This window comes from Crotalus tigris, unplaced genomic scaffold, assembly GCF_016545835.1.
Source record: "Crotalus tigris isolate CLP2741 ecotype Arizona unplaced genomic scaffold, ASM1654583v1 scf7180000017551.9496454, whole genome shotgun sequence".
NCBI lineage: Eukaryota > Metazoa > Chordata > Lepidosauria > Squamata > Viperidae > Crotalus > Crotalus tigris.
Window position 1 is genome coordinate 8,734,798 of NW_024096469.1, and position 14,013 is coordinate 8,748,810.

Genomic DNA, 14,013 nt, shown 5'->3' on the forward strand with positions numbered 1-14,013 from the left:
TTCTGCAGCCTCTATTGTAATCAAATGCAGCTGCTTGGACTTTCGTTATGATAATGACTCCATTTTGCAACCAAACCTTGATCATCTGAGCTGTCTGTTGCTAAATTAATGGCTTTTTTGGAACAAAGCCATAGGCTTTATCTTCAACCAAATTTTAGAAGATAGCAATGAGCACATAAAAAATTATTCCTACCTATCCCACTAACCTCTAGCAGAAGCAAGCAAACAGCAAAATGTCTCAGATTTAAATAATAAAACCAACAAACAGGCAAAATTACACAAGTGTAATTCTACAAGGTTTCTGTTTCTGAGTGTTCTGCTTTCCTTCAGCCTGACATGTGCCTTTCCTTCCCTCAGCCACCCTTACTCTCATCCTTTTTATAATCTTCAGAAGAAGTGCCACTAATAAGGAGAAGACAAGTAAAATCTCAAATCTGTTTTAACTTTCACACACATCTATTTTCTCTCCCTTTAGTGTGTGTGTGGGGGGGGAATGAAGTATACAATTATTTTCCAGGGGAATCTGCTCTACCACAAGAGGCAAGGAGATATCAATATGGGAAAGAAGTAGAAGAGGAGAAAAATAGACGGGTGTGTGTTTTGGGGGAAAGCTCCTGCCAGGATGATAAATAGCTAACTGAAACTCCAAGCTTGCTCCATAAACAATGATGGGTGATCATCTCACACTGCAGCTAGCTGGTTTTAACTTGGAGTGTATGCACGTTTCAGCCCATGCTTCTGTTACAGCTAAGATGAAATCTTAAAAGGATTTTTTAAAAAGTTTAAATACAGCTTACCTCAAGGTCTATTCACTCCCACCCAGAACTGCTTTTGTTTTCTTTTACCATGTTCAATGGCCTTGCATCGGAGACACAACTGCACTGCACTATAAAAGAGAGATAAAGGGATCCTACCTCCCTGAACCACCGCTTGTCTCTAGGGACAAGGACCCTCTGTTGCTGTTCAAAGTCTTCTAAAATTAAACGTCACAACTCTGCCTCTCAATATTTCAGAGCAGGATGCAATCCCACCAGTTTCAGTCTTGTCAGTTTCCCTATAACATCATCATCTCACTATCCATTTCAGGAGCTTCTAATTCTAGTCTGGAATTCAATCTATTGAAGGGGAGTCATTAGGAACTTTGGCCCTGAATGCAACCATCCAATGGGCAAAATAAATAAACAATTTACCAGAAACATTTAGCCAAAATAGTGCTGACATGATCTTCTTTTTGTCCAGCAATTTGCTTACACACGTTGAGATTGCCTGTATAAAACTCCCATTGCTTCTTATGCAAGCCTCTTCTCAGCAAAGCAATTTGCTGCTTTATCCACAAGTATTATTTATTATCAAATCGAGCAGAAAGCATTGTTGAATGTACAGAATAAGAGTACTTACTGTACATGGTATTATGTACAGAAGCATCCTATTTATCTGTGTGCTCTGGAGGACATCCAAATTTAAGGATAATAGTTTTGTTAAAATGGATAAATAGATTATAAAGGATAAAAGTTTTGTTAAAATGGAGCAATGTACCATCTATTGTGAGATTTGACAATCCTGAGTCTCAGCTTTGAAAATGGAGATGTTCTCTTTACTGCACAAATAAAAATACATAAAAGGGATAAAATTCATTTGGGCTACTTTGTACATTAAGCATCCAATTCCTAGGATTCTGCTATTACCTGGTCTTTCTTACTGATATGTTTATACAGAGCACTGAAATGACATTCTAGAGTAAAGGCAGACGCCCCTATAAGAGTATCAGAAGAAATCTATAGTAAATTTTAATTTATCCCAACTAAAGTTTAACAGCCTCAAGGCTTCTGTCTTTATATGATATCCCTCTATCTATAAGGTGATTGTGGGCTTTTTGTAATAGCCCTTTTTAGACACTTGAGAGAATTTTAATTGCTCAAAGGCTTTAGTACTAGTATGTGCTATTACTATGACATTCTAATTAGACGCATCAGCTATTTCAACTGTTTTAAAAGAATAATCAAAACTTGGCCCTGTAGATCTAGAAGCCTAAAAAGTGTCTTGTTCGCTATTTTTACAAACTTTCTGAAGGAAAAATATCAGGAGAAAAGTTATATTGGCCATAAGCGTCTCAGGAGTATACCCATTGTTATATGCTAATGTTCTCAGCATTTAAGATTACAGCTACATGCAAGCCTTGAATTTTACCTCTATCTGCAAACTCTGAAACCATGATATGCAATATTTTCATGTTTGGCTTAAATATATCTTTCATAGGGAAAATTCTTTGCTGTTTAGCCCAGAGTCCTAATGTTCATCTTTCTGGCTTGCATCCAAGTTGGTATCCCCTGATTTATAGAAGACTTTTGCACACTGGCTTTTGCAGCTGAATGGCTGCAGGGGGAATCACCCAAAAAAAAACATGCCTCTCTTCCACTGCTCTCTGCTAAATCAGAGCATTCCATCAGCAGAGGAACACTATAAATATCACCTATATACCATCCCATCTACAGGCTGTACCAGCCCAATCTACAGTATTCTCTGATAATATGATCTGAATGCATCAACATTAATGGAAATTTCTTAGGTATTACACAAATCAATAACTCACAAATTAAAGAAATTCAGTTCAAAATACTGCATGTACAGTTTACTTTTGAGTGGGGGAGAACTAGGGATTTTGATTGTAGTGGGAAATGACTGGATGAGTAAACAAATAGCATTACTGCACTAAGAATCCTTAAACTACTGTATTCAGACTTGTTTATTTTTAATGTTCTCCAAGTATGAAATAGAGCATGAAGACAACTATCTTCTTCTAAAGCAGTGGTTCTCAACCTGTGGGTCGGGACCCCATTTGGGGTCGAACGACCATTTCACGGGGGTCGCCAAACAACGCAGTCCGCCATTGTTTTTCCCCCTTTTCCTTAGCTGTGCTACTCCCTTTTATTCTATTGGCTTTTGAAAGCCAATAGAATAGACTCTCTTGAATAGAGTCTAATTCTATTGGCTTTCAAAAGCCAATAGGAATTGTCCAGGCTGTCTCTGCCCTGCTGAGCCCTCCAAAAGTCCCATTCTGCAAACGGTGCTGCACCAGTTGAGTAGTCCTCGACTTACGACTGGTTGAGTAGTCCTCGATTTACGACCGGTTGGGGGTCGCGGCATTAAAAAGGTTGAGAACCACTGTTCTAAAGGTATACAATTAAGTTGTGGGTGATTCTGACCAGTTCCTCTAATTTCACTTTGATCCAATATTCACATCTCTGGTCTGAAATCAGTTAAGTGCTTAATATTTCACAGAAACAGAAACTCACAGTTTCGCTTATACACATATCTACACACACTCAGAAGAGTTATAAATCATATGCCAATTTGCACTCCTGATTCCAATAATGTTCTATGAGTTTATGTATACAAATGTAAGGGAAAAATTGCATGGTTTGTAGTAACCCCTGAAGTACACATCAACAATGAACAAAGCTAGGAAAAGTAAGCAATTTTGCATCCTCAGGTGTCTGAGTGACTCGAAGCTCCTCTAAGTAGGTACATCTTTATTACATAAATGGAATTCTGCCAACCACAGACTTTTTCTTGTCCAAGGCAGATAGATTATTGTCTCCCATGCAGTAGTTTCAAGACTTCTTATCAAGATATTTCTCCCTCTTGCGTGTGAACACACAGAAAATTCCACGAATTACCACAAATACCTTTCTGATGTTCACCTGTAAGTCAAAACTTACCGATGGTTTTATTTTATTATTTATTGGGAATTATTGGTGTTAATTCTATCAATCTAATTTAAGTATTACGAGCCACACTTTAAATGCCAGTCTCCCTTGCACATTGCACAAACCATTTTACCAGCTTGTTTTACATACCAAAGGCAAAACATTGAAAAGAATGCAACTGTGTTACATGGTAAAACTAAAATAATAGGGAAGCAGCATTCACAACAGGACTGCCCTCTTTATCTCATGCATGCATGGATATATGCAGGCGCACACACGTGTACAACCCACACAAGGACAATCCATAGAATCAACTTAGTACATTCAATAATCTCAATACTTTTTGGTTTTAAAAGAACCCATCTTGAAAAATCTGTTCTTAAAATGGAGGAAAAGGAAAATGTTGATTCTTGGCTCTGAAACCCCTGGTTTAAAGTGCAAAGAGCATTTTTGTGAATGGGTATTGCATAGAGAAATGAAGGGTAAGGAGAGATGCTGTGCTTTCACATTATTTATGCGTGCAGTCTGCGTTAATGGCATATGCAAGTTGACAGCATACATCCTATCAACTTGCTGAAGTGTATCTTGATTGTTCAAACACACTCTTAAAGGTGTCCGATCATTTATCAAATTAAAATAACTGTGCTGTGTTCCAAAGGGCTTGGAATATCTAAATTGTACACCAGCATTCCTGGTACCCCTTACATTTCTACATTTCACAACAAATCTTACTTTCTGAAGCAATCAAGAAGCAAGGCAGATTTGTATGGCTGGAGTGAAGAAAATAGAAGAGAGGAAGGAAGGAAGGAAGGAAGGAAGGAAGGAAGGAAGGAAGGGAGACTTCCTCCCCTCACAATCATGTTGGTCCAGAAATATGCTATTTCATGATTCCGATTTGGGATTGATTTTTGTTGTTGGTATTGTTCTTCTCTATGTCACAAATTTCAATACAAATCTATTAATCCAGCATGAAATGATGGACTCCAGAAGGCTGACCAATTAAATTTAGACTTATGAAAAGTCATAAATAGCTTGGTAGCTAGTGAACTACAATTTTTATTAATCTGAACAATGTTCCTGTAAGAAGTAAGTAGAATCTTTCCCATGAATGGCCCTTATGTAATTTATTTAACTTTGTGAACCTTGGCAAAATATTTTTAGATCTTTCTGTTCTAGGATTTGGCATTTCTTTCTTCTTTAATATAAAAGGAAGTGTGACTTTCTGAAATGATATTTTTAGGCTTCTGCTTGTTATTTTAAAGTCTTCTTCGATTTGGATTTACATATGTTGAGCAGCCTCTGCGCAAGGCTAGATCTGTTTTGAAGATGCAGTCGTGTAAATTTTGCACTGGAACAATTGCTTTGCACATGGAAATACAGCTATGCCCCTAAATTAGCACACATGGATTAGTTGCTACTGTGGGGGGGGGGGAAATCTTTTATATGAATAATTAGACAACGGAGCTAATCCCAATGGAATAATGTACATTTAAAAAATGAACTTTAATTTCTGTGTTTGCACATGCATGCAGTCATTCATGTACAACCACAACTGCCTTGTGTAACCATGTGCGCCTTGCCATTCTTGTGCAAAAGATCAGCACTGGCAGTTTCTAGTTATTATCTCTGCACTGCCTTTCAGACACTTGTCGTTTATAAGCAAAGATGGTTAGAGTCTTTAGAACACACCTTTGAATATTAACTCCTTTAGTACCTATTCAGCGATGGCAACTATGTTGCAGAAACAGTGATTGGTGTCATAATGAAGTAATTATTAAATTTTGCTTTTGTTTTAAGAGATGTGGGGGCCAAGGAGGAAGAGATAATTTGGAATGGGGAGGGAGAATCCTTTTTAGACCCTCCCTCTCTTTAAAATCCCTGGTCACTCCCCCTATTCCATTTAATAATAAAACTAAATCTATTTACAATTCTAGTACTCTTTAAAGTGCCCCCTCCCAAGCCTAGAATTATTGTGTCCATTTTCATTTAAACAAAATGCCTGAGATCTTTTGCCAGGCTTACCAAACTACGTCCACCCTGAACAATTATTACTTTTTCTTCTTTTTAGTTAACTGGGATGACACTATTGTTTACATTTATAGATGGGCAAGTTATCTCAAATATTTCCTATTTAATACCAAAAAAACCCCCACCCTTAACAATGTGTATATACATAGTTGGTGAGATGGAATAGTTTTTAGATTTTCTTCTACTATCTTTCTTTGGTAAGATTCTTGCTTGCATATAAAAGAATCAACAGCAATGACAAAATCCGAACAGCTTCAGGCAGGAATAATGATGAATAATACTGCTAATATACACCCCCCCCTTTCTTTCTTTAAAATTTTCACAGCTTTGACTTTGGACCATCTGTATGGGAGATGCATGTGTGTGCACGCACTACGGCACACAAATCTAATGCACAAAAAAATAATGAGACAAAACATTTTAATTGCACCTTTTGTGACAAGGTTACTAAAACAGCACTTTACCATAAAATTTCTACAGTGGGATTATAAAACTATCAGCACTCTGCTATAAGAAAAACAATTTGCTGAACATTAAAAGCTAACTTCAAAAATTCAAGGTCTCTATGGCCACTTTTAAAACAGAAACTGTTCAGGGGTAAGGACAGGAAGGGTACAAGTTATCTCCATAAAGAGACAATTGTAGGGAGGAGGAATACATGCTTGATCAATAAAGGTATGCCTTGTGGAATTTTGTCTGAGAAGACGTAAAAATTAAGTCCTTTCTTGTAGAGCACGTTGCGTTCCAGTCTCTTCCCAGTGGATTTGCTTTATATCTGGCCTTCTGGAGCTCTGCTTTTAACATGTTTTGTTTCTTTTACTTCCTAAAAATGTTTGTTGGTATCCACAATGTAGGTTACAAATCGTTCCCAACTATTTTCTTTAACAGCTATCCTTTGCATTTTTTAATATATCATGACTCCCTTGAATCAGGGCCTTCTATGTTTCTTCATTATATTAATCTAAGTTACACAGATCGTACACATTAAGTTTAGGAGACATTCGTCAACCACTTTTTATATAACAACAAGCATAGAACAATATTTAAATATGGCTGCAATTCAGTATAACCTTAGTCTACATATTCACATATTTCAAAGTCTGGTTCTGGAGAGGACTTTCCCATATTATAATTGTGCATCAATGTCAAGATATCATCAATAATTCATTCTATTTATTGTCAGCTTGCTTCTTTGATGTAAAAGAAAAATGTGTTCAACTAAGCACACGTTCTATAAATATAAAAAAATGATCACAGTAACAATTTTAAAAATAATATTTCTAATTATGAGCCTAGTAAAATACTCATATTTAAAACACACATAGTGGAAGAAAAAATAGAAAGCATAAAAAAGATCAATAGAAGGATTTCAAATAGCTTGAAAGCACAAGGCGTGTTGAATCCAAAGTACGGAAGAAAAGCAGAGTGATTGACACAAATCATACTCTTCATCCAATTTGCCCAGGTTTGCATTTTAAAATGTCTTTCTGTTGTTGCTGAATGCAACAGGTTTCTTTAAAGATTTCACTCTAATGAGCATCTTCTCCTTTGTATGGAGTAGGTAAGTATGTAAAAGAAAGGTAGGTTAAAAAAAATTAAAACTTCTAAAACCCTACAGAATTATGATTCATTCATTTTAAATAAAGCCCAAAGTATGTGTAGCTCATTGCAATTGTTAGTTTTTAAAAAATCTCATTATGCTAAAATTAATTAATAATTTGCAGCTAGATATGCCATTTAAAAAATAATAATAAATGTCTGCACTCCTGTTTGATCATTTTTATCCATTCTGGTTTACCTCGTGCCATTCTTTTTAATCCATATACTAATTGTAATCCCATTAAAGCAGATATAATTTTATTACCATTCATAGTTTGTCAAGCTAGCAATAAGGATAGCTGCTACTGAGTTTAGAGAAAAATAAAAACTGTCACACATTTTCCTCTTCTGATGTTTAAAGGAACTTGTAAACAAAGCTTAAGTGGCTGTGTGTGGTTTTGTAAATCTAAGATTAAATCCATACTTCCATAAATATATATTCCATAAACAGTCTGTACGCTCAAATGAAGGTACATACTATATATTCAGAGCTGGCCACAACATTTGAAAAAATCAACCATATGAGAAAACTCTTAAGGACAGAAACACATATAGTGTGTGGATTAAATAGAGAAGCTAGTTAAGTTACACTAGAAACGTTACACATAAAATGTTTCTAACGTCAAATTATTTACTTCAGATAAGTCTTTTAAAAAATCAAAAACAAATGCAGCAAGCCTAGGTCAGCTTTAGTGAAAACACAATGAATGGAAGACATTCTGAAGCATAGACAGAATCTTGTAAATTTCAAAACCTCTCATTATTCAGCATCTATTACTTTTATTACAGTTTGTCCATTCCCGCTTTGGGGTGTATGGAGGGGGGGAATGACTAGTTACTATTGTTTGGATTTTTGCATACTGATATATAAACCTTATTCTAAATCGTAAATATACCATTCTGCTTTCCAAATGCCTCCTTTTGCTTCCCAAAACCTTGCTTCCAAAAAAGATCTTAAACCAGGGATGGGCAACTTGAAATCCTGAAATGCTCTAGCATATGACTGTCCCATTTTATGCATGTTCTCACTAATGTTCTGGAGCCAACACCAGCTATTTTGTACATCCTCCTTGTCCCAAACAATTAATTGATTAAAAATGGATGCCATGGATGATCTCTGAAGAACCTGGCACATACCACCTCTCCCTGATTTTTCTTGCCAAACATTGTGTCTTCAGCAAGATACCACGAGAGCACTTGTTAAAACTAACACATGCACTGCAAACCCATTCTCACCCTGACACTTCAGGGCTTTATATAGAAACAGGATTTTTTAGTCTTATACCACTAGCTCCATTAATGCTCACCCTATACATACAGCTACCCCTAGTCTGAAAGAGCAAGGGGGGGAGGGTGCTCACCTTTCCCAAGCAAATAACAAGCAGGAGTGGGGGGTGAGAGAAAGTGCCTTGTTGATGCAAAAGAATTTCGTAAGGACGTTAATGCAAAAAAGAAAAAGAAAAAAGGGGGTTCACTCCGTTCTCTTTCAGCCTTCTATTAAGGGGCATGTGTTAGAGGGAGGAAAGTGGAATAGCCTTTATTTGAGCCTTCTCCGACTAAAAAAGAAAAACTCCATCAAGAGAGGGACATTAGTATTTTGCTCCTTGCCAAAATGAAATATTCAGATTTGCCAAAAATATGATGTCGTCTTCTTCTCACACATGCCCCAAAACAAAGCTACGTGTGTCCCGGGAATTCTGGGTCAGAAAGGGTCACCTCCGTTGCACTTCTCAACACCCCATTTCGCAAAGCCCCCTGAAAAGAGTGGGGAGGCACGGTTTCCTCCTTCCCCTTCTCTCTTACCCTCCCGAGCCCAGGAAATCTCTCCAGTAGGCAGGCGAGGATCCACTCACGAGGATCCGCTAATGCAGGCCTGGGGACGAATTCTCCCCCGCATGCTGAGACTCTCAGAAATTATCTGCTAATGCATTGTCCGAGAGCGAAGAAAAAATAAATAAAATTAAATAAAATTAAAATAAAATAAAATTGAAATAAAATGACTAAGCCGTTAAAATAAGGTAGCAAAGGGGGGCATTTGGAAAGCAGAAGTAAAACCGTTCCTGTTTTTATTCCTCCCTTCGCAACAACCAATGCAAAGATCGATCTGCTGCATTCATTCTCTCTCTCTCTCTCTCTCTCTCTCTCACACACACACACACACACACACACTATCCTTTTCTTCCTGGGGGGGGGAAGGCAGCTCAATCGGGTGCCCCTCCCTCGTCCCTCCGGAGTCGGGGCGCCCGAGCTTCCCCGCAGCTCTCCAAGGCCCCCTCAGATCCCCTCCGCTCCTTTCACCGCGGCGCTCCGCGCTGACCTGTGTGCGTAGCCATGGAGATGGGCGAGGGGAAGTATTTCCCGGGCTGGAAGTGTCCTCCGTGCTGCACCGAGTTGTGCCCGGCGGAAGCGAGGCGGCTGGAGCTGTTGCGATGGCCCCTCTCGGCCAGGAGGGGAGGCGGAGGCGCGAACTCCCGGCCATCCATACCGGGGCTGCACTCCCACAACCGGAGCCCCGGCAGGAAAGGGGCTGCGAGACTGGGCCTTGCAGCGGGCGAAGATTCGCCCCCTCCCCGGGAAAGGGAAATCTGCAGGCCGCAGACGCGGGGAAGGAAGGGCTCCCCTCAACACGAGGCTAATCGTATTCCTCCAAGAGGCCTCCGCTTCTCGTGGCACCGGCGATCTGGCCTCATTCTCTGCAAGGCAAAGGGAGAAGAGAAGATCAAGCGGGTGAGGAAGGCATCGGCGCTGGACAGATTGGATTAACCGCGGGCAACAGTACCTGAGGGCGCGAAGCAGCGACCCCGTCCTAGAAGCCCCGCTGATGCGTTCCCCCCCCCCCTAAAACTGAGGCCGTGGAAACGAAACCCCCTTCCGGACGGGCGCGCCGCCTTGTTTGCCGCCTGCCTCCCTTTGTCGAACGAAGCAACTGGTTCTTATGGGTTACATGGCGACAACCAGATTTAAAACAAATACCTCGTACTCTTTTCAAAAATCTACGTGGAAAATAGAAAATGCAACATGCTGCGCTTCCAGGCCTTGTACTTTTTATTACAACGGCAGGGAAGTGGGAAGATTTTCAGATAAAGCGAGGCCAGTAAGATGAAAACAGGAGCGGTGCCTCCAGTATAATGGGGGTGGGGTGGGGGGAGGTGGCTGGAGGAGAAAAAAGCTCTAAGTTTTCTTATTTGTTGTAGTTCTGTTCAACTATGGTATTTATTATTTTGAACTGCTCAATGTTCTCCTATGATTACTTTAATCATTTCCTTGCTAGACAAACTAAATCTTCAAATTGATAGTTTTAAAAATGTTATGTTAGGATTAGGGGAGTGTCTTTCAGTTGCCCCTATGTTAAGTGTGATTACATATGTACAGGTGGAAGGAATGGGGATTATCCTTGGTTTGCTGGCTTCCCAGTTTACAAACCAGTTGCCTTGATGCAATCCAAAAGAACGTGTTCCTTGCCTTGCGTAGATCCCAGATGAGGGAAAAAGAGCTCACTGGGCTTCAATTACTCAAGCTCAGAAATAAATATTTCACTGCGGACACTTGAGTGGCAAAGTCCTGCATTCCTCTTTCAAGGGCAGGAGTTTAAATTCTACAACTGTATTCTTAGACAAAACAGTTATGTAAGGTTCTTCCTGTACATTCATTCCATTTACACATAAGGGGTTTCTGGCTTAGACCCAATGTGTGTAACATTAGGCCAAGAGGAAGGAGGGGGAATAAAAAGATCTCACTACCCCCCCTTTTCCCCCCCTTCAGACTTGTGCTGCACTGAAAGATATCGCACTAGCTTCTGGAAATAAAATATGTGCATCTCCCATATAAAAAACCTTATTGAGCTATCAATGGAGATCTAATACTTCCACAGGGGGAAAGAGGGGTACCCAAATTATTTCTTCCTTTACAGTGAGGTTCATCCTATGTATCTGTTGTTATAGAGAACAATGTCTGAAGGATCCACAACCCATTGAACCCATGCTGAATTCAACTCCATACTGAACATGCTTACTGATTAACAATCTGGGAGAAAGGGAAAACACATTTGCTTACCTTAATGTGTCATGATTGGAACAATGAAACAATATTTTTTATTTACTGAACACTATTTTAAATGGTTAGATATAAAGCTTTTAATTCTTAACATTGCTTGACTACTTGGTGTTTGATTTAATCTATAACTGAAAACAAGGTATTAAATGACTACGTATTTGCACAGCGGATAAGATTACACATGCACACATACACATGTGTGTATGTGCACACACCTACATAAAATAGAAAAAAATATATAGAGTTTTCTATTGTAAGTAAATGGAACCACTACGCACAAAAACAGAACAGTTTATTACTGGAAATTTTAATCATCTGCATATTACCAATATTTTATATTTTGCAGTTAGGGTAATTATAAGAAAAAAGTATATTCTTATCACCTTCCACCCACCCTGCTTAACATTAAAAATCTTCCCAGAGAAGCAGCAGTAAAAAAATAATGGACTGGAGGGAGGGGGTCGTGGAAGAGTTGAAGCCTGGAAGACAAAAGCGAAATTAGCAACTTCAGCAAGTTTTGAATTCGATACATCAATATGAAGGGAACATGGTTACTTTACCTCCCCTCCCCCTTATATTTTTTTATATTTGCATATTTAAGGGGGGGGAACTGTATCAGACAGAAACATAGCAGCAGATTGGAAATCCTGATTATAGGTCCAGGGAAAGTTTTAGCATCAGCGTTCCAGGAACAGCACTTGCTACCACGTACCGTGCAAAGGATTTGTTCTAAGGTCGGGTCCATTTTGGCTATTGCTAGAGCCGAAACAGGAAAAGTCAAATCAACCTTTCTCCAAACCGGTAAACGGGCTGGTGTGCAGCGGGAAGGCCTCCGGATCCAGTCATCAAAACCAGGAAGGAGATCTGCCTTCGATCTTCCTTGGCTTCCCTTCGGCGCGGCCGAAACCAAAGACGATTCTTTACAAGCAGGAGGACGCGTCGCCGAAAAGAGCGAGGTACGTTACTTTAAAATCAATAGCCGAGCTCGGACTTCCAAAGGAACAAAAGGACGGTGTAAATTTGCACGATTCGGCTCCAGCGAGCTACGCCCCCTCCCTTGTTTTGTTTTAATTGGGGCAAGGAAGGAAACGGGGGGGGGGGTGTTTGAGAGAATAGAATAATCCAGCGGTATGTTCTCTGGTCAATTGAACTGAGTCGCCGAGGTTTTGCGCGGACTAGAAATACGTTCTACTCTCCAAAGAGATGGACGAAGAAAGAAACTGAAGATCCGGCAGAGTTCAAACGCTTCGGCGCACTGCTCTCGGGCCTTGTCGGAAAAAACAAAAAGGGTGAGGAAGCTTCTGCCGTGCTAAGTCTTTCTCTAGCCCATCGAAGATCTCTCGAGAGCGGCAGCCATCAAAAGGCTCTGCCGCTGCTACAACCCGAAGGCTTCCAGCAGGCGACAGCATGCTAAAAAACCTCAGAGATCTCTCCCAAATTGTGGGATTTTTCTCTCCCACCTAAACGCATTTGGAACAATTTCATTTTGCTTAGATATTCAATTGCTTGGTTCCCCCAGAATCGTTTTTTTTTTATTTTACAAAGTAATAATGATCATTTTTATTAATGAAAAGAAAGCGAGGCTGAAGTTGTTTCGATATATTGAGCTGAGCAATAAGGCAACCACCCAAAGCATTTGGGTCATTTTAAAATCAAACGATTATCGCAACCATTGCGCACAGGCAGAGAGACTGAGAGAAAAAGGAAGGCGAGAAACAAAAGCGTGTCACTGAATTATTCAGTTTCGAGAAACCTTTTCCGTCCGTGAAAAATCAAGCACGGTTCACCGTTTTAAACTGAACCCAAACAAACAAGACGGATTTTCTTCTTTTTTTAATTTTAAAAAAAATCCTTATGAGGCATCTTAACGGCATGTTTGTCTCCACGGCAAAATACCATACTGTACGGAAGATAAGTATACATGCGCACACCCTGGCTTGTAAATAAATAAAAATGCGTATTTTCTTTGTTTTCATTTTTCGTTTAATTTAGAATCCTGAGGAATTCAAGTATTTTCTGACGCAGATAATCTTGAACATGCAGCAGGAAGGAATCAAATTCACAAAGAACTTCTATTATGATTCATTTTAAAGAAAAATGGAGGCTACAAATTTATATGAATTCCTTTTGCCACAATGCCTATTTGCCACAATGCCCATTTGTTTTCCTTGCAAAGCAACCATTTACAGTTCCATTTTTAAAAAAGAGCGGACAAACTGATTAGAATTTCAGGTAAAAAATATGGGAAAAATCATAATGTTGTTAGCACTACACGGAGCAGTGCACAAAATTTCCAGAAAATAGAAACCATTTAAAAAAAACACACCAGTATGGATATATCTCATAAGTTTGCATTTCGTTAGAAACAATATACATTTCCTTTCCCAAAGGAAGGGTTATTTTTTTGTTTAAAAAAAAAAGGTTCAATTTTGTTGAGGAATGGATACAATTGTTACATTTTTCAATCGCCAGGTATTTGCATTGCTTTATTTTATATATATATATATATATATATATATATATATATATATATATATATATAAAAGAACTGACCATTGTGAAGGTATCCATATTAACAATAAATCATAATTTATCAACAAATCATGAACGTTCAAAATGCTAAATA

General features: G+C 39.0%; 1 protein-coding gene across 6 annotated transcripts in view; it reads right to left on the reverse strand.

Moving 5' to 3' along the window:
- The window catches only part of BAHCC1 (BAH domain and coiled-coil containing 1), a 127,322-nt gene that overhangs the window by 96,535 nt on the left and 16,774 nt on the right, over nucleotides 1-14,013 (reverse strand). For 3 of the 6 annotated variants that reach the window (XM_039346497.1, XM_039346506.1, XM_039346488.1), the window contains exon 2: nucleotides 9,652-10,027. In XM_039346497.1, the coding sequence (XP_039202431.1) occupies nucleotides 9,652-9,817 (166 nt within the window). In that variant the 5' untranslated portion in view covers nucleotides 9,818-10,027. Of the gene's footprint in view, nucleotides 1-9,651; nucleotides 12,655-14,013 lie in introns of all 6 variants that reach the window. The other 3 variants (XM_039346481.1, XM_039346472.1, XM_039346514.1) reach the window with 3 other exon arrangements.